Genomic DNA, 21,053 nt, shown 5'->3' with positions numbered 1-21,053 from the left:
CCTCACCCTGCTCACTCCATCCTCCTTCCTCCCCCAATCCTCACTCACTTTCACCAGGCTAGGGTGCAGGCTCTGGGCTTAGCCCAAGGAGGGGACTGGGATCCAGGAGGAGTTTCAGGGTGCAAGCTCTGGGAAGGAGTTTGGGTGCAGAGGGACTCACGTCTGGGGTAGGAGGTTCAGTGCAGGAGGAGGTTTAGGGCCGGGACGGGTTCAGGAAGCAGGCCAAACTTTTTAGGCAAATTTGATTAAATTTTAAGCTGCAACTCATGTGCCTGCACTTGATAGCTTCCTGGATAAACCAGTCAGGATCACCTGTCAGAGGCTACAAGATCTAACAGTAGATCCCTAGTGACTACTGTGTTAAGGAGAACTTGAGACACGAAACCTACTTTTGGTCAGCCACTGACAGACACATAAGTACCATATTTCTCCCATGCACTTCACTTCCATAATAGTACATACAGTAGGACCTCAGAGGTATGACTACCAGAGTCACAATCTGACTGGTCAACATCATACCTCATTTAGAACCAAAACCAATCAGGCAGCAAAGACAACCCACTCCCCCACAAATACTTTACAGTAGTGTGTTAAATGTAAATACTAACAAAATAAAGAGACAGTTTAATAAAGATTTGACAAAGTATAGAAACTGTTCCTGTGCTTCTTGCATTTAAATTACGACAGTTAAAGTAGCATTTTTTTCTGCATAGTAAAGTTTCAAAACTGCATTAAGTCAATGTTCTGTTGTAAAATTTGAAAAGAACATCACAACTTTGAACAACATGTTATGGAACATTTCCAAGTTACAAACACCTCCATTTTCAAGGTGTTTGTAACTCTATGATTCTACTGTAGTCAATAGAGAGGCAGAGTAGGCACGAAAACTTGTCTCTCTTACAGAAGTTGGTCCAATAAAAGATGTTAACTCATCCACAGCATCACTAATATCCTGTGGTTAACATGGCTACAGCAATGCATACATATATTTCTCATGACATTTTAAAGTGCTAATTTATTAGAATAATCATCCTAAATGAAAGCTGCAAAATACAAATCAGATAAATAATCTCTGTACCTCTACATCCAGAAAGCTTCTTGGCTGGGCTTGGCACAGCATATTCAACAACTGCAGAATTAACTCTTCAACATACTGTAATGCATCTTCAGCTGAGGAAAGTTTAGGATGGACTTGCACCTGAACCTACATTGAACAGAAAATGTGTTTAACCTTCCACACGAGTACATGATTTATTTCTACAGAAGTTACTTTATAGTTAAAAGAATTTCAGGAACATGACATCAGAGACCTAAAAACTAATAAAAAGAATTTTATGTTGTATAAATCAGCATGGATCATAGCCTTAAGTCAATGGAAACTACACCAATTTATGCCAAATCTAACCTACCATAGGCACATTTTGCAATATATAAAATTTAATGTTGACTTAGTCTCTAAGATACTGTGTAACAATGAGTGAGCAGTGAAGTAGGTATGCTTTAAAAAAAATAAATAAACATTGCATATTTTTCTCTCTCCTTTTCATCTGTTGCTTGCAGACTAAACTCTTTAGGCTGGAATGGGCTGTGTGTGTACTATGAGAGGGGAATGAAAGAAGTCGACTCAACTACCCGATAAGCATGTGCTTATTGGGTAGTCGTCTACTATTCCTTTACATCCCTACTTTCACCAAAACTAAATTTCCTAACATTTCAAGTGCCAGTTGCACTGTTTTGAATACTTAATTCTGAACCAATCTCTAAATTAAGAATATTTACAATACATTATTTTATTGAATCTGCACTTCGTAGTGCTTCAAATTTTGCAAGTGTTAGTATTAAACAATAAAGGTAAAATTTAGATTTGCAGTTATAGTTGTGAATAAGTTCTCAGCGGCATTAATATAGTGAAGATGCATTATTCCTCCCCATACCTGTTAGATTACAGATTTAGTTTTCAGTATTTTTCTGAAAACCAGTTTGGTTTTAAAAGATTAGGTACACACACAGTTCAAAGTCTTAGAAATAATATATTTTTAAAAGCCTAAGAACAATGTATTCACCATAACTGTTTAAGTAACTATACCGAAGGAAACTTAAAGGTAACATTATAGTTATTCCAAGTTTTAAAACCATCAAATTTGCTGTCTCATCACCACCCAAACTGCAAAACCTCTATCAGTCACCCCAAAGCTATCTTCCCTAAATCAGAAACCATCAATCTAACCATCTTCATAGTTAAAGCTGCATTCAGATTTGCACTTATAACAGGAATTAAATTTTATGAAATAAAGAAGCATTAAACATGTATCATTCTGCTTCAGAAGCACTCCATGAGTATCATGTTTGGATTCTGTTCTTTGATATCTATCCTGCCTTTGAATTTGTTTAGTTTGCTAAAACTTTAATGAAAGAGTGGATTTAGTTTGACAAATTATGCCCACATTTAGTGGGTCTTAAAGCACTTCTGGGAGATTTAATTTAAATCTGCCATGCTATAGTTTTTAGCTCTTTACCTTAAAATCCTTGGCAAATCTTGAGGAACAAATCTCTCTGCAAACTGACTGAGCAGAACATGTATTCTGGGAATGAAAACAATTTGATTTTTGCCCAGAATCTCATTCTGAACAGTTTATATATGATGTTGATGGAGCTTATGAAACAGCAGGAAAACTACTATCAAACAAAAAATCTAAGATAGCTCAGTTTACTGCACTCTGTGATTACAACAGTATCATGTGTTGTTTGTAGTTGCATTATATAGAGCCTAAACCTTCCAACTGGGATTAGAACGCCCCTGTATTAGGTGCTGTACAAACTGAGTAGGTCAGTCCATGTCCTAAACAGCTCACAATCTAATTTAGGATGCAACAGTGGATATAACAAAAAGAGATTTAGTGAGGGAACACAAAGAAAGCAACAATAAGAATATGCATTAATGTAGCTGGCACATGATTTCAAGTGTTGTTAAACAGATAACAGGTTAAGACGACAAGTCAATGATTCTCAGCCTTTTCAATATAATGTGATCCAGTGTTACAACAGCAGAGGTGCTCATGAATCTCCCACAGGCTCCATTGGAAGCCCAGGTGAAGAACCTATGCAATCATAGAATCAAAAGGTTAGATAGGACCACAAGGGTTCTAGTCTGGTCCCTGCCAAGATGGATGGTTTAAACAACAAATCATGCAAGACAGATGGCTTTCCAGTCTCCTTTTGTAAATCTACAGTAAAGAAGCTTCTACAACCTCTTAAGACAAGCTGGTCCATGTCCATTGTCCTATTCTTCTTACAAAGTGTACAGAAGTTTTTCCTGAGATATAATTTCAATCTGTTATACTGTAGTTTGAATCTATTACCCCTTGCTCTGCCTCTCTGGCAAGAGAGAACAACTTTTCTCCATATTTGTTATGGCAGCAATTCAATCATCTGAAGATAGCTATCATATGCCCCCTCCTTAATCTACTCTTCTCCAAACTAAACATACATACCCAGTTCCTTCAGCCTTTGCTCATATGGCTTGCATTCCATCCCTTTGATCATCTTTGTCGCTAGAGTCTGAATCTGTTCCAATTTCTTGACATCCTTTCAACACATTGGTAACCAAAATTGGACCCGGCACTCCAGTTGAGATCTAACCAGTACAGAGTGATACTATCACCTCAAGTCCCTTGCATGTTATGTCTCTGTTAATGCAACCTAAAACTGCATTTGTTTTGCAACAACTTGGCATTGCTGACTCATGTTGAGGTTCTAAACAGCTGGCAGTTCCCTCTAGGTACCCATGCCCCTGGCCATGGCAGGAGACTACACATGCTCCCCCCTGCTGCCCCCAGGTTAATCAGGGCCTGGGGATGGGGAGCACATGAAGTCTCTCGCTCCCTGCCCCCACCCTGCAAGAGAGTGCTGCAGTTATAGTCAACTGAGCAGCAGCTGGCAATTGATTTTAAGTGCTGAGCCCTTTGCAGGGTAGGAGGACATATCATGCGCTCCCTCCCTCCCCCCAGGCCAATCAGGGATTGGGGGCGGGGGGAGCATGCAAAGTCTCCTTGGACCCTGCCCCCGCCCTGCAAGGAGCATACAGTGCTTAGAGGTGCCGCATCCCACGTAGGGCAGGAGGAGACTTTGCACACTCCTTCCACCCCCAGGCCAATCAGGGCCTAGGAGCGGGAGGAAGCGTGTGGAGTCTCCTCCCCTCCCTGCCAGGAGTGCGTGGCACTTCGAGGCGCCGTTCACTCCTTGCAGGGTGGGGACAGGGTGGGAGGAGACTTTGCACACTTCCCCGGCCCCAAACCCTGAGTGGCAGAGCCTCCGCAGGCCGGATCCAGCATGCGGAAGCCCTTTTGCCCACCCCTGGTCTAAAGCCTTGCTGAAGTCCAGGTATATTAGAGCCACCACAATTTCTCCTCTCCACCAAAGCGGTTACCCTATTAAAAGGAGGAAATCAAGCTGGTTTGGCATGATTTGTTCTTGATAAATCCATACTGCCTGCCACTGATTACCCCTTCATCCTGGCAAGCATTCACAAACTAAACATTTTATACATTGCTCTAGTAGCTTCTAGGTATCAAAGTCGGACTGACTGGTCTATAGTTCACTGGTGCTTCCTTTTCCAATATGAGCATTATGTTAGCCCTTCTCCAATCTTCTGCGACTTCTCCTGCTTATCCATAAATTTGTAAATATTATTACCAGGCTCTGAGATTTCTTCAATTAATTCCTTTAGTATCCTCAGGAGAATACCATCCTGCCTCACTAATCTGAATTCATTCAGATTGGTCAGAAGATATCTGACATATTATTTATTTATGCTGATCTGTAAGGTCATGGGGTATTTTTAGTAAAAGTCATGGGCTGGACACAGCAATAAACAGAAAGTAATGACCCATGATAGGGGTGTAAGCGACTAGTCGATTATACGATAAGCATAAGCTTACTGGATAGTCAAGTAGTGACTTGACTGGTCACTTCCCCCCACCCTTGCTGCCTCTATTAGAGAGGCAGCAAGGGGGAGGGGAGCGGGAGCCATTAAAAGCTGGTTTGCCCCAGCACTGTCTCCACGGGGGTAGGGCAGGCAGAGGCTCTCATTACATTTCAAAAGCAGAAGTGCCATAGTGGGTAAAAGGAATGTTAGATAGTAGTCAATTACTTGCTTCCCCCCCCTCGCTGCATCCATGAGAGGCAGCAAGGTAGGGGGGACAGGAACCGGTGCTGGCGGGAAGCAGGCTTAAAAGCCAGTTCCCCACCAGCACTGTCTCTGGGGTACTATCTACCCTCCTCCTGCTGCCTCTAAGGCCGTGTCCAGACTCAGGGGTTTTTTCGGGAAAAGTAGCCTTTTCCCGAAAAAACTTCCCCTGCGTCCAGACTCAAGCCGCGTTCTTTCGAAATTATTTCGAAAGAACGCGGCTTTTCTTTCGATGGCGGTAAACCTCGTTTCACGAGGAAGAACGCCTTCTTTCGAAAGTTCCTCTTTCGAAAGAAGGCGTTCTTCAATGTAAAGAGGCCGTCTTCGAAAGAGAGCATCCAGACTCGCTGGGTGCTCTCTTTCGAAAAAGCGGATTTCTCTTTCGAAAGATCCGCCTGCAGTCTAGACGCGATCTTTTGAAAGAGGCTCTTTCGAAAGATGCTTTCGAAAGAGCCTCTTTCGAAAGAAGCCTGCAGTCTAGACATAGCCTAAGAGAGGCAGCAGGGGGGAAGAAGGGAGGGAGATTGGGGAGGCTGCTGCAAAGATGCCCCTGTTTGTGGCAGGCAGGGCTGTATGCTGGGAACAGAGGCTGCTGGATTCCAAGCGAGACGGCGCACCTCTGCATTTTAAATGTGATGGACTCTTTCTACATTTAAAATGCAGAGCTGCAGTGGAGGTGGCTCCCGGAGCCGGCTTAAGCTGGCTCCTGGAGCTACCCCCGCTGTGGCTTTGTTGATACAAATTGTATTGACTATACGATTAGCTAGGTAACTGCAATTTAACATTGTCAGCCTAAGACTGGTCCATGACTTTTACTAAAAATACCCCCAACTTAGTTGCGGAGAGCCTTGGGGCTGCTCCAGCTGCTCGGGAAGCCCTAGGGACAGCTGTACCAGACACTGCAGAAGTCATGGAGATCCTGGAAAATCACAGAATCCATGATAAATGCACAGCCTTACTGATTTACATCCCTTCCTCTTTATTGTCTATGGCAACTTGGCTAGTTGCCTGGTCATGTTAATTTTTGTGAGAAGACTGAAGCAAGATTGGTACAGAAGAGCTCTGTATCCCTATCACCCTCTTTTGCCAATTCACGCTCTCCGTTGAGCAGCCGATTCATACCATTATTGTTCTTTTTTGTTTGACATATTTTAAGAATTCCTTCATGTTGTATAGTGGGGTCTATTTGAAGACACGGGAGCCTGCCCACTTTCTAAAAGCCCCTCCCTCAGCCTTGCGGGAGGGATGACTGAACCCGTGCTCAACTAAATACTGGGGACAAATAATGACAAAAAGGGCAAGGAGTGCAGGCTAAAGGTTTATAACTAGGGAACCGGATGGGGACACCGAGCAGAGAACCCCGGACAGCGCCCACTGCTCCTCAAAGCTATCAAAGGAGCCAGTGGACGTCGCCCAGAGGAACTCTGCCCGGATTCATGAAACAAGGAAGGAACGGAAATAGGCCCCACAGTCGCAGAGAAACCCCTCGTCCAACATCTTGCTCCTGGTATTATAGATACCAAGGAAGCAAAGGACATGAAGAGAAAAAGCTATACACCAATGCTACTTTGAAAAAGAAAATGATGCTCATAAATGACAAAATACCCACAGAGCTGCTACAAGACAGTGAGAAGCACCTGGTCAACACAATACACAAGCTATTCAACAAAATTTACAAGAAACAGATAACAATATGTACCTATAAAAAGGGAGATAAGAACTACAGAGAAAGCAGCTTATTGAGTGTGCCAGGAAAAACATTCACTAAGACACTGAAGAGGAAAACGACGAGGTCTGTTGAAATGGCACTTGCAGAAGGCCAGGCTGGATTACGATTCTAAGGAAGTACAATGAGCTAGCTATTTGTGATAAGACAGATACCTGCAAAGAACATAGCCAAACCTGTTACACAGGAGTGAAAGTAACTTAAATTTCATACAGATACTGTTGTATTGCAACCTCTGGGGAAGGGAGGGCAGGAGGTTGGGGAGAAGCTTGTGAAACAACAGTACCTGTAAGAAATTTAAGTGTGGGGAGCTCAAGGCCGGGGGACGGAGGAAGTGTTGGGGGAGGGACAACTGAGGTCAGGGGCCTAGGGGCGGGAAAGGGGGGTTCAGTAGTCAGGGCTGGGGATGTGGGAGGAGAAGCTCAGGGCAGAGGGTTGGGTGCATGCTGTGTGCAGGAGTCATGGTTTGGAGGTAGAGGGGTTTTGGGAAGGGGGTTGGGTGTGTATGGTTAGGGGAGTGTGTGGGGAGGTGGGGCTGAAGCCCTCCCTCAGACTTGTACAGAGACACTGCTTGCACTTCCCTTTCATTGTCAGGGAGCAAGAGGAAAGTGTGCAGCTCATCTGCTTCAGCATTCCCCAACCAAAAGAGAGAAAAAATACAGAAATTGTGCATTTTTCTTTCCACTCCCTGACAATGATGGAAGTGGAACAGCAGCAAGCAGTGTCCCTGCTAATCTCGGGGGCCCCCCACCATCCCTAAATAGCATCCTGGGGGGTGGGAGGCCTGGGGCTGCGGCAGTCCCAACCAGCCCCTTTCACCTGCCTGGCTGCCTGCTACTCAGCGCAGCAACCTACAAGAGAGCCCTGGGACCAGGGGTTGGAACGTGCTGCACCTCCCCTAGCAGCCAAGCACCCAGGCCAACCAGCTTCTTCTTGCTGGAGCAGCACCCTGGGTGCGCCAGCTTACTTTCACCTCTGTTATTACAACAACTTTATAGACTTCAAATTGTCTTGATAGTATTTGGCAGAAAAGGTTATGATAAATTTTAAGAACGTAATGGCATCTCTTGAAAACTGATCATGGTGACAGAAAACATCTACAGAAAGTCTATGAGCATGGTGAGAATAGAAATGAAGCTGGCAAAACAGTTTTGGGATGACCATAGGAGTGAGTCAGGATGCACACTATTGCCAGGTTTGTTAAACCTGGTATTGGAAGTTATAGCACAGGCAAACAAAACACGGCAAGTCATGGTATGTAAGAGGACAGCGCAAAACTTTAGAGTCAAAGATGATATTGATCTCCACAGCATTGACCAACTTGGATCTACAGGAAATACTTGATGAGGTAAAGCAGGGCTACTCAACACGCGACTCGTGGGCTGCATGCAGTGCGGTTTGGGTTTACGTGGGGCTCAACACGCGGCCCACAGGTGGAATCTTTTGAACGTGGCCTCCACTGGGAACATGCTTCACGACAAGGCATCTTGTAGGTGGGGTGAGCATTGAAAGACGCAAGCAGATGGGCTGGCTGGAACAGACAGGTACAGGATGTCGGTGTTTCTAGTCCCCAAGGAGGAGATGCCAGGAGCCCCAGGGTATTGTGGGAAGTGCTGGCTGCTTAGCCTTGAGGGCAGAGCCTGAGAAGTGCTGACTGGCTTACACTGGCCACGTTTGGGTCCGGCGCCGCAGCCGGGCAGCCCTGCCTCCATTGCGCATGGAGTGACAGACTCTCGTGTGGGGACGTCAGCCCAGCTGGGAATCCAGAATGGGGCTCCCGTCCTTTTTTGCCTATCATGTCGGGCCTGACTTGCCCAGCTCCCCGCCCACTGCAGGTTGAAGTGTTCTGGCTTGGAAACTTTTCTTTTTACAGTAAAATCACTCCAAGAAACACAGAACCTGAAGCTTCAAGCTAAACACCCAAAATACTGGCATACAATTTTCTTTTTAATAAGAAGCATTAAAAATGGCAACAAAGAAGAGACGCTTGTTGGATGAACACAGGGTTTTCAACCCGGTTTGGGAGATGGAATTTGCTTTTGCAGAGATAAATGGAAAACCAATGTGTCGTCTTTGTCAAAAGACTATCGCTATTTTTAAAGAAAACAAACTTGCAACGGCAGCATGCATCTTGTCACACTGAGTTCAAAGACTTGTATCCACCCGACAACAATTTAAGAAAAACTAAGATATGTTCCTTACTGGAAGGTTTCCGTAACAACAAGTTCTGTTCTGTTCGCAAGTTAAAGACAGCAATGCCGTTACAGAAGCCTCCTTCAAAATGGGCCATATTTGAAGAAGAGAGGATAGCACTGTAAAACAATAGTATTCTTAAAGCTAGGCATAAGGAAGAGGACACTGAAACATTCTGAATGATCTATGTACAGGAAGATATGTACACTGCGTTACTGAAATGTGCCAAAAAAGTGCTAATTTGCTTTGGGTCTACATATGTCTATGAAAGTTCATTCTCCTCCACAAGAATCATGAAGTCAAGACTGCATACCTCTCTTACTGACAGACATCTGACCAACTGTCTCCGTGCTGCTACAATGGAATACAAGCCTGATGGGAAACAGCTGGTGAAAAGTTTGCAGACACAATCCTCACATTGATTGTACTTATACTCCAGTAAATTCAAGTATTGTATTGGCAGTTTTTGTTTGATTTGTTAAAATTGTGAAGCCAAAACCAAAAAGTAGTCAATAAAATGGTCTTCTGTTGATATGCGTTTTGGTAGTTAAATTCCTGGGCTGTCATTGCTCATTAAAAGTGCTGTCATACGGATGAAAATCTGATAAATACTGCGTTTTATTAATATCAGCAGAACTGACTGAAATGGGGCCTGCATGTTGTGTAGTCTTGATTTAATCTTTGTATTCATGCCTGTCACTGTGAAAGAAGCTATCTGCATATATTTATGCATGTATATGCAACCACACTTAAATTGCAGCCTTCAGCATATGCTGTATCATTGTGGCCCCTGGGACTTCCAAAGCTGAGTAGCCCTGAGGTAAAGGATAAAATACAGACTGAAGAGCAGCATGGAGAAAACAAAAATCGTAGCCAATTGGAAGACAAGATGAGACAGCATTGGATAGATATAGTGAAGAATGACATCATACAAGGTATAAAGATGAACAATGCCATGAAGCTGAATAAGATATGGGTAGAAAGACTTCATTTGGCTCCATCATTGCTATTGAGCTAACCAATGGGATTAAACAAAACTAAACAAAAAAACCCACACAGAGCAATACTATAAGCCTGAGTAACAAATAACTAGGAATTGTAATTGTTCATTTCTTAACATAAATTGATTGATGTGGCATTACAGGAACCTGGTAGGAAGATTTGCACCAAGCTCTCCCAATTGATAAAATAAGAGCTTCCCTTGGAGAACTTAAAAGTCCAAGAACTACTTCACTAGGGATTCTTCTGGCCCCTGAACTATAATGGAGGAGGCAGGTGGCTGTACCCATCTCCAAAATAAATAGCTGATTTACTGTTTCCATCAGGGAAACCAGAAACTCTGGCTGCACCTTGAACTATTGGGTAGCTGGACTCTGAAGGCCACTGGGTTAATCAACTGGATGACCTGGAATGGGCCAAGACATTAGTAGTCAGTAGCAGACTTCCTTGAGGGCTGGTTGTGTCCAGGAAATGCATTGAACTATACCTTACCATCTACTGTGATCAGAAGGGTGTCCTGCCAAAAAGAGATCAGTGTATCTTTTTAATACCTCTTGGACAATTCTAGGTAGATTTTCAATTCTTAGTGGACATGATGCAGGCATTAACACAGGTTAGAGGCTACAGGAAAGTGGGAAGCTGGCAATGTGGGCAGGTGAACACAAGGGTGGAAACTTTAGCTGGCATAAAAAAAGACTTTGGCAATCTGATCTACGGTTGGAATTGTACATGAACTCAGCAAAGCAAAGAAGCACCACCCAGTCATTCTGAAGTAGCTGATAAAACATATTACCACAAAATTTGGTTCATTCACTCCATCTTCCACTCAGCCTACAGGTGGTAGGCAGAGGAAGCTCACAGCTTAACATATAAGAGTTTATTCCTGCAAAAAATGAACTGCAATTCTGAGTCAAACCATGTCAGATGATAAATCCTGAAGCTTTGAAATATGATTAAACGTATCTGTCATCTCTGTAATAGGAATTTTCCAGCAACATAAGTAGTGAGACATCTTTGTGAGAAGGTTGATAAAGAAGGATATTTGGGAGACTGTTGAAATTCAGGAGATCAGTGATAATGTCCATAGAAATAAATAACCAGGATTGGGATGAAGATGGCGAAGAAACTAAAGTGTCCAGTGGTCTGGCAAAGCGTGGGAGGGACAGAGAGGAAAGAGTCCAAGCACTTATATCAACTCTTGCGCTGTAAGACATTAAAGACCAATGTAGGTTTTAGGGAGGTAAAATCCGGATTAATGAGTTAACTGAGTAAACCTAAGATTTAACTGGTTAACTGATTAAGTGGGATCCCGGGGGGACCACTCCAGCCTGGCTGAAGCAGCCCGTGTAGCTGCTGGCTTCTGCTTCTGGCCCCCCTGCACACAGGGTGGCTGGCTCCCAAGCCCCGTGGAGCTGGAGCAACCCTTTACCTGTGGACAGTTGTAGGCAGAGGGCTGCTCCTGGGTACTGGCTAACTGGTACCTGGTAACCATCACCCAGCAAGGTAAGGGTGATGCTTACTGCGTAACCGGTTAACTGTTCACATCCACAGTAGGTTTGGCCAACAGAAATTGAGAGATTAGTCTCAATAAATTTTCCTAGAGACTGAAATGGCCAGCAGGAGTGAATCATAGCAGGAGTGTGGCAAGATGTGGTTGACTACAGAGGACACAGATCCAATCTTTAACAAGAAAATTCCATTCTTGACCAAGAAGTTTGAAGCAGGGGCCAGATCTGTGATGGCTGACTTCATATTTACTTCAAATGGATAGGGGGCAGCAAAGACTTGAAGAGACAGTAAATCATTGTTTGCTAATACACTGACAAGATGATAGGGCTTCAAGATTGTGGCAAGCCCTGGAGGTCTATTCTCCTTGTCTAAGTACTCACTCTTGCAGGATAGTATGCCAGGCTTAGCAGGGCAGATGCAAGGGCAATAGGTCATGGTGAAATTAAATTGGGGGGGGGGGGGAGGAAGGAAGCGGAGGGTGGAAACAACAGACCTGGTGTTGGTTGAGAGCATTTGCAGCTTGCATGTATACTAAGTTATTTGATCCATGAATACCTGAACAGAAAAACGAGTGCCTTCCAAGAGATGACACCACTCCTCAAAGAGACAGCTTTGATGACCAACATTTTCTTGTCTCAGACTTCATAACGTTGTTTCATAGGAATCAACCATTAGGAATAGACTACACAGAGACAGAGAACACTCAGGGATGTACGTCGCTATGATAGTACTGCTCTGATCACATAATCAGAGTATCTCCTTTGACAAAAAACTGTTTAGTCAGCTCCAGATGAACTAAGATGTATCAAAAGCTTCAGGGGGTAGCTGAGTCAGTCTGTACAGGATAAATTTAAAAAACAACAAATAGCCTGGGAGCACTTTAAAGACTAACAAAACATGTAGATGTTATCATGAGCTTTTATAGGCACAGCCCACTTCTTCAGATGTTTCAGTTGCTCAGAAGCAGATTGTTTGGGACTGCTGTCCTCTGGCAGCAGCTGGTTATGGGGTTAATTACTTTTGAAAACCTCACTTATGAACTGTATGTAAAAGTTGGCAAACCCTAGGAAGCACTAGACATTAAAGATCTCTCAGCTCTTCCCATGCTATAATTACAGACACCTTTTATGGATCTATACTTATCCCTTTGGAGGAAATGATATTGCTTAAAAAGTCAAAGGGAAGCACAGTCAGACGCTCGCTTTTTGGGCTTCCTGTACAGGCCATTCGCGCAAAGACACTCGAGTTCCAAATAGGTTAGACACGAAGGGATTGATTTTCTGAGAAGAGATGAGGATATCATCCATGTAGCTCACTACAAATAGGTCCAAAATATTCTCCAAGATGTCACCAACAAAGAACTGGAATGTGGCTGAAGTGCTGGAAATACTAAAGGGTATTCAAAATGGAAGTATTTGGTGTGAAACTGCTGTCCTTCACTCTTTGCCCTCTCAAATACAGAATAGATTATATATACAAAGATGATTACGTTTCGAAGATATTTTTGCAGAGCTGACCCTTTTCAATAGTTCACAAATCCAAACGGATATTTATTCTTGATTTTAATGTGATTCAGAGCTCAATATGCTACACAAAGACCTGTCCTCCTTTTCGGGCCAACAGAATTGGGAGCCCCTGCAGGGGATGTAAACAGACAAAGTTTTTTGACACATTCTCACTGAAACATTCCTACAGGGCAGTGATTTTTAACCTTTCCCCCCCCCGCAATTTGTGGGTCTCTAAAAATTTTTACATGTAGGTACAGATTGAGAACCACTGCTGCAAGACCCAGAATTCTGATTCAGACAAGGGATGAATTAATTCAAATGAAAATTGTGGCCTATGGCTGGAGGTTGATGGAACAACCAAAATTCTCAGGGGTGGGACATCAGCTTTTCTTTTTGTTTTTTAAAGCAAACATTTGCAAAATCTCAATATTTTGCTGGGATTGGGGCACAATTACCTGCCTGAATTTGATGGATACAAAAAGTAGCAGCCCTCTCCACGCCATTCTTCATTTTCTTGGCTCCTGACTCAGCTAGACACCATTGCTGGCAGTAGCCAGATAAACCATCTCTTGGAAGATACAGGAGATATTTGGATTATGGAGTGAGAGAGAGGGGATATAGAGTATGACTGGGAAGAGGGGTAAGTTAAACAATTTAAATTGGAGTTTCTTGGTGGTCTTGAATTTTGACAAGAATGGGTGCAATTGTGTGTGTGGCAGCACCTCCATTATGTCTGGGACAAGATTTCTTTGTACAAGAACTTCACTAGCCTTAATGAACTCTGTGCCTAAAAATTGCTGGAGACACCAGAATCCACAAACACAAGCTGGGTGAAGCTCACCTCAGATATCGATGAAATGAATGCAGAGACAAGAAAAAGACCTGTAGGTGGGGATGGCAACAGTCCACAATTGTTAAAAATGCATCTTGGCAGAAGAAGGGTCTGTGTGGGTAACCCAATTCTGTAATTACATCCAGCTGCAACTCCCCTGCTGGGGCACAACATAGCCATTTCCTGGATTTGACATGAGCCTTCGGTGGCAAACTGGTCTCACCCACCACAGTACAGGCAAAGGGCTGTTAACTTGCCAATACGCCATCTGCTGCTCAGTGAGGATCACTCACATTGTGTCAGTTTGCACAGGTCGCAGGTTTTAGCCGTGCGGCTGCCTGTGGAGGCAGATTGAATGATCTGGGTTAGACTGGGACTGGACATATACCAGTCAATGATCAAGTCCTATGTGCAATTCAATGTATGACTGCAGCACAATGTGGGGGAAGGTGGTCAACCTGATCCAACTCATTTATGATAATAATGTTTAGTCCCTTGTGGAAGTGGCAGACCTGTTCTGTCCCAGGAAGCATATGCTATAACAGACCAATGGCCTTCCTTTAAATGATTCTATGATTCTAAGTGCAGGTGGCTTTGGCAGTACTAATACAGTTCAGGTAATCTGAGTGAAAAAGAACAAATGAATGTGTCAAAATGACCAAAGCCTGATCTAAGAGACCTCAGTCTGGGGAGTCCCTACTTAGACTATATCTACACTAGCACTTTTGGTCTGTAGTGTTGACATAGCTTTAGTAATCTAATAAGCCTCTCTGGTAGCAGGATCCTCAGGCCTTGTTCTAAGGATACTGTGGTTAGCTGCCCTGGAAGTACTGAGGTAAATGGACAAAGGCATTCTTCAATTGCAGCTGAGCAACTCAGCACTGAAGGCACTGAACCGACTCTTAACATCTCAGGAATGGATGTTTTGGAGGTTTCCATCATGGTGGCCGGACTGACCACAAAAAGAGGAGTCTGCTCAAACTATTAGAATTGCAGGGCAGATGGATGAAGCAAGAGAAGATACTGGCTCACATGAAAACAGGCAGAGGCTGAAGCAGAAGCAAAGCCTGGCTGGACCAACAACAAGCAAAGTTTGGAGAGGAGCAGAAGTGGAATCGCAGAGATATGGGTAATCTGTCAGGACTACTAAGCAATGAAACTGCTCCTGGCCAGGCAATGACTAGAGGCTGCTCAGCAGACTGAAGAGAATACTTTCCAAGGAAGGTATATAGGGTTCTAACGAATCGTTTGGGTCCTCACTCATGCATTGACTGAACCCTGGCTGGCTGGAGTGGGGCCTAGCACAAGATCTGCAGGTAATTGCCTCCGATGAACTCATCTTTGGCTAAGGGATGGTTTAAGCAGGCGCAGGGGTTAACTCAGAAATGGGAAGGCTCAGGCTTAGCGGTAACTCAGGGATGACTCATCACACAACCAGAATGCTTGTAGCAGAGCTCTGAAAGAACACACCTCCACTGCCCCCCACATCACTGAATTATAAAATTGAGGAAGTCGCTGTACTGGAAAGATTCTTCTGTGGAGATGTCAAATATTTAGAATATTTCCTTTCATCATTTACTTGGATATAGAACAATCTCCTGCTGCTGAAGTAAAAAAATCCACATTTCTGAATATCAATTTATTTTCAATAATGACTGAAAGGGGTGGCTTCTGGATCTTGGCCAAACCACAGATGTAGATGTTAGTCTACCTGGAATAGAAAGATTGGACTATACATTGATCACTGAAAACATAAAGATGCAGAACAGGAAAATAATGACACTGCGCAATGTGCATGATGGTTTATTTGTGGAAATGTTAGGGGCAGTCAACAGAATAGAAATTTTATGTACTATAAAAATATTATAATTTTAATAAGAAATTTCTCTGAGATAACAAGAGATTGCTTGTGAGCCAGGCTTCCCACAAATGCTACAGAACTATTGATAGGGCCCTAAGGATGTTAAATTGTGGGTAATCAGCTTATCGAGTGGTCGATGGAATTTCCATTGACTACTGAATTAGTCAATAAGGGGGAAACTGCAGAGCCGCAGCGGGGTTAGCTTCCAGGATGGGAGCTAACCCCACTGCGGCGCTGCCTTTTACATGTATTAAGAGCCACCAGGCTCTCTCAATACATTCAGCAAGCAGAAGCACAGCAGGGGAGACCAGGAGCGAGCTAGGACAGCTGATTCCGGGCTTGCTCCTGGTCCCCCTTGCTGCACCTCTGCTTTTGAAATGTATTAAGAGCCTGTTGGCAGAGGCACAGTGTCTGGGACCAGGTGCGAGCTGGAAGTCAGCTGATTCTTGGATCATGCCAGGTTCCCCACTTTGACTCTGACTCTCTTGCCCTCCATTCTGAGATGGTGATGGGGGGAACCAGCTTTTGAGCTGGCTCCCGCTCTCCCCCCACCTCTGGCTGCCTCTCTCTGTTAATTGGTTAAACGCTGCCTCTCTCTGATAGAGACAGCAAGGGGGAAGGGGAGAGGAAGCGGCTAGTCGCTTACATCCCTATATGGCCCTAACAAATTCATGGCCCACTTCAGCCAGTTTCACAGTCATAGGATTTTTTTTTAAGTCATAATTTTCATGATTATTTATTTAAATCTAAAATGTCACAGTGTTGTAATAGTAGGGGTCCTGATACAAAAAGGAGGGCTTTTTTTGGGGGGGGATTGCAGTATGGCTCTTACTTCTGTGCTACTGCATGTGATGGTGCTGCCTTTAGAACTGGGTAGCTGAAGAATGGTGGCTGCTAGCTGGAAGACCAGCCTTGAAGGCAAAACCACTGCCAGCAGCAACGCAGAAGTAAGGATGACATGGTATGTTATTGCCACCTTCACTTCTGAGAGCTGGGCCCTCAGTCAGCAGCAGCCAATCTCCAGCCATCCAGCTCCAAAGACAGTGGCCCAGAAATAAGAGTAGCAATACAAGGGATGCAAAGGGTTAACCAGTTACCTGCTAAGCAACATCCACCCGGGTAATGCTTACGAGTAACTAGTTAACTAGTAGTGGGCTGCTCCAGCCCAATCGGGCCTACCACACCATGCCTGAGCAGCTCCACGCTCCCTGCCTGCAGTGCTGCAGCCCCGGGCCTGAGCAGTCCCATCCTGCATTTAACCAATTAACTTTTTAAATGATAATTAGCATCCCTACGCAATATCATGACCTACCCCAAAAAATAACTTTTATGACCCCCCTGCAACTCCTTTTGGGGTTAGTACCCTCAATTTGTGAAACACTATCTCCCCATGAAGACTGTTCAGTAGAGTAAAAGCGCGCGCGCGCACACACACACACACACACACACACACACACACACACACACCAGATTTCACGGTCTGTGATGCATTTTTCCCTCCTGGTAAAAAGGAATACCTGGACACTATGCACAAACTTTATATTTTCCTAAATCTCACCGCAGTATGACAAAACACCCTAAAAATAGGATTTGAGGAAGACTTCAAGTAAATTTACCTTAAGGAATTATTTAGATTCCTTATTATTTTAAGTGTCCCCAACAATAATAAGAATTTGTCATTTTGGTCCTTTAAATATTCCTTATTATATGCCAAACAAATATAGCAAGAGGGTAATGGCAGGCATCATAATCACAAACACTCCACTACTATATGTTAATTTCCTCCCTGGCTGGGAATATTTCACCAAAGAATACATACCTTGCCCTTCTCTCAAACCTGGCTACTATCCATATTGGTGTACAGGTCAGAAACCTGGACCCTCTTACAGGCAGACTTAAAGCTGCTGGATGCATTCTGTACATGTTTAAGCTCCAAATCCCAAGAATAAAGTGCTCCGACTTCGTGCAAACCATCCAGCTCTAGAGATCTGGCATTCTTCCAATCACTCATGATATTCAAGTGTCATTTGCTATCTCACCAGGATGGTGAAAATACACCCCAACACATCATACTCTCAAACTCTTCATCGATTCATAAAGAGGCTCATATCCTGACTCTACCTGGCACCACTTATAAGGATGCCCCAGAGACTTGTGGGAAACTTCACTACGCGATGCGTAGAGTGACCCCCATCAACTAAGGGTCATACTAGCTAGTACAACGATCCTCAATAGACTGTGGGCTCGTCTACACTGGCCCCTTTTCCGGAAGGGGCATGTTAATTTCAGCTATCGTAGTAGGGAAATCCGCGGGGGATTTAAATATCCCCCGCGGCATTTAAATAAAAATGTCCGCCGCTTTTTTCTGGCTTTTAGAAAAGCCGGAAAAGAGCGTCTACACTGTAGGAATAAGAGCCTCCGGAAAAGGGCGCTTTTTCCAGAGGATCGGGGCCAGTGTAGACGCTCTTTTCCGGCTTTTCTAAAAGCCGGAAAAAAGCGGCGGACATTTTTATTTATATGCCGCGGGGGATATTTAAATCCCCCGCGGATTTCCCTACTACGATAGCTGAAATTAACATGCCCCTTCCGGAAAAGGGGCCAGTGTAGACGTAGCCTGTGTGTGTTTGATGATGATGCTATCCTCACCATATCAAGACATGAAACATTTTAATTGGACACAGGAAAAGGCAGCTTTTTTGTAAATCATATATTATGTTACTCTCCCAACAGTCCCCTGTATGTCAGGTGCACTAAACAACATGGGTAAGATGTCTAAAAATAGATATGTAGACAGCAACTGACATTGCAGCATAGCTTCAGAGATCAAGCTACAGTCCATGCTTCATCATCTTCATAGCTTAACAGACAGTGCTTTTTTAAGAGAACTCAAGCCAGCCCCTCTGGCTATAGGGTTAGCCCTCTTGCCAGTAGAACATGAAACTTTTACCAGATGCTTTCTAGTTGCAAACACTTGCACAGTGAAAAGATTTGATGCACCGATAAAGACGAGAAGGTGATCTTATTTTCACTGTAGCAATTTTGTCCCTCAGCTCTGATAGACCCATGGCTTTATTCTGGGGAATTATCCCCCACCACACTTCATGCCTGTAGAATTTAGCAACATGTATAAAGTTTAGTTTTTCCAGGAGCTTTTAATGTTTAAACATTTAATGTTTAAACTCAGCTCAGTTGTACTCAGCTTCTCTCTGACCCACTCTAAAAGGAATTTTACTAAAATGGATGCTGGTTAAAGGCAGACAACAATAAGGGTAACAGCTGAAACCAAGGATTCTAGAGTAGAATGCAGACACAAAGCAGAGAGTGATCTCAAGAAGGTGCCAGGTTTAAGAAGTTAAGATTTGTCACGTAACTGAAAATGAATGTGTGAGCATGGGCGGCAGGTTTGTATAATTTTTGGTGGTGCCCCATTAGCCACACCCCTGGCCCCCGTTAGCCACGCCACTGGAGGTAACACGCTCGGGGCAAGATGGATACATGACCAGAAGTAAAAGGTATCCTGTCATCCCTCTCGAGGGGCTTTTCCCACCATCTTTCTACCAACAGGGATTAGTTTGGCCCCCACCAAACCCCCTCATGCAACTATCCTGCAGTTGCATTAACCCAATATGTGTGACATTAACTCAGTGGCAGGGCTGGGGGAAGTGTTCCCTCTAAGGCTATGTCTACACTTGCGGCTTCTTGCGCAAGTATAGACGTTCTTGTGCAAGAACCCACAGAGCAGCCACACTGCCGGCCTGCTCTTGCACAAGGAAATTTATAGTACGGCGTGGTAAGAGAGGGCGTCTTGCGCAAGAGCTATGCTCTTTTCTAACAGGTGCAAGCTCTCTTGCGCAAGAGGGCAGTGTGGATGCTCGGCAGGGATTTCTTGCACAAGAAACTCCTATGGCTAAAATGGTCATCGGAGCTTTCTTGGGCAAGAGAGCGTCCACACTGCCATGGATGCTCTTGTGCAAAAGCACAGCTTGCACATGGCAGTGTGGACGTGTTCTTGCGCAAGAAACCACCAGTGTAGATATAGCCAAAGAGTTTCTTCCCATGAGCACAATGAATTTTGTGTTGTGCACCAGTACTGAGTTCATGTGGCTTGTTTGGATGTGCCACTGTGGCACCCAAGTTATTCATAAATATTTTTAAACCTTTACCTTTTCTCTCTGCTGCCATGTCTCCTCCCCTTGTTCCATCAGCTTCTTTGGTGCCTGCTGCCCCCCAACTCCTCACCCTCCTCTGCTGTCCTGACTCCCGCCCTTCTAACTGCCCTCAGCCCTCCTGCAACTTGCCCCACTCCACCAGCCCTTCTCTCCCCCTTGTGCCCACTCCTCCAGTAGCCCCACTCTGATCATGTGAACTACCCCTCATCATCACCTCTTCTAACACCTCCCTCTACACACCTGCCCTGCCTCTCTCCTCTGGTGCTGGTCCCTTCCCTGCAGGTGTCTGCCCTTCTGCTTCACCCCCAGAACCCCCTGGCACCTGCATCTTCCCTTACCCCTGCACCCTCCTGGTGCCTTCCCCTTCCCTCACTGCCCCTGCTCCCTTTTTCCCTGATGCCCACCCCCTCACCACCCTCTGCCCCCGTTCCCCTCATGCCCCTGTGCCCTCACACATGACTTGTTCCATTCCAGCTTTCTTCATGCCCACCCCTTCTTTCAAGCCTTCTCCCAGCACCTTCCCCTACCCTCTTTAGCCCCCAATGCTCTTCCCCTCTCCCCTCCCAGCATCACCCTGTCCCACTCCCACTGACACTTCCCCTCCTGCCCTTTTCCTCATTGTCTGCACTTGGCCCTCTGGCATTTGTCTCTTGTCTATCCTGTCCCTTTGGTGCCTTCCCCTCTCTTCCCCCTCTCCCCTCCCCCTCCATACAAGCCCCTTCCTCTCCCAGCCCTTCCCCTAGTTTTCTCCCTCATGCTCCCCTACCTTCTACCTTCCACTATGCGGGGCTGGAGTCTGCGCTCCGTCCCCGACTCTGAACACGCAACTCAGCCGCACGGCACAACGTGGCGCTGAGCAGTTTTAAAGTCCCGGGTTGTGACTTCATGTCATGCCCGGGCATCTCCCCACCCACCTGTTTGAGCACGCCGTTTGAACACGCCATGCATGGCAGCAGCAGCCAGCATGGGGGAGCTGAATGAAAGTTGCACACGGTAGGGATGGGCCAGGGACGGGGACGGGGCTGGGGGAGAGACGCTCTGGGGCTGGGGTGGGAGGACGCACGGAGGGAC

The 21,053-nt window shown here is 44.9% G+C and overlaps 1 protein-coding gene across 2 annotated transcripts in view; it reads right to left on the bottom strand.

Annotated features, from left to right (window-relative positions):
- Nucleotides 1-21,053, bottom strand: part of SOS1 (SOS Ras/Rac guanine nucleotide exchange factor 1) — a 97,216-nt gene that overhangs the window by 70,787 nt on the left and 5,376 nt on the right. For both annotated transcript variants that reach the window (XR_012903070.1, XM_075925815.1), the window contains exon 2: nt 1,079-1,204. Coding sequence is in view for 1 of the 2 variants with exons in the window: in XM_075925815.1 (XP_075781930.1) it covers nt 1,079-1,204 (126 nt within the window). In the remaining variant the exon portion in view is untranslated. The remainder of the gene's footprint in view (nt 1-1,078; nt 1,205-21,053) is intronic.

The sequence above is a fragment of the Pelodiscus sinensis genome, chromosome 3 (assembly GCF_049634645.1).
Source record: "Pelodiscus sinensis isolate JC-2024 chromosome 3, ASM4963464v1, whole genome shotgun sequence".
In the NCBI taxonomy this organism is placed as follows: domain Eukaryota; kingdom Metazoa; phylum Chordata; order Testudines; family Trionychidae; genus Pelodiscus; species Pelodiscus sinensis.
This window is presented reverse-complemented; position numbering and strand designations above follow the sequence as displayed.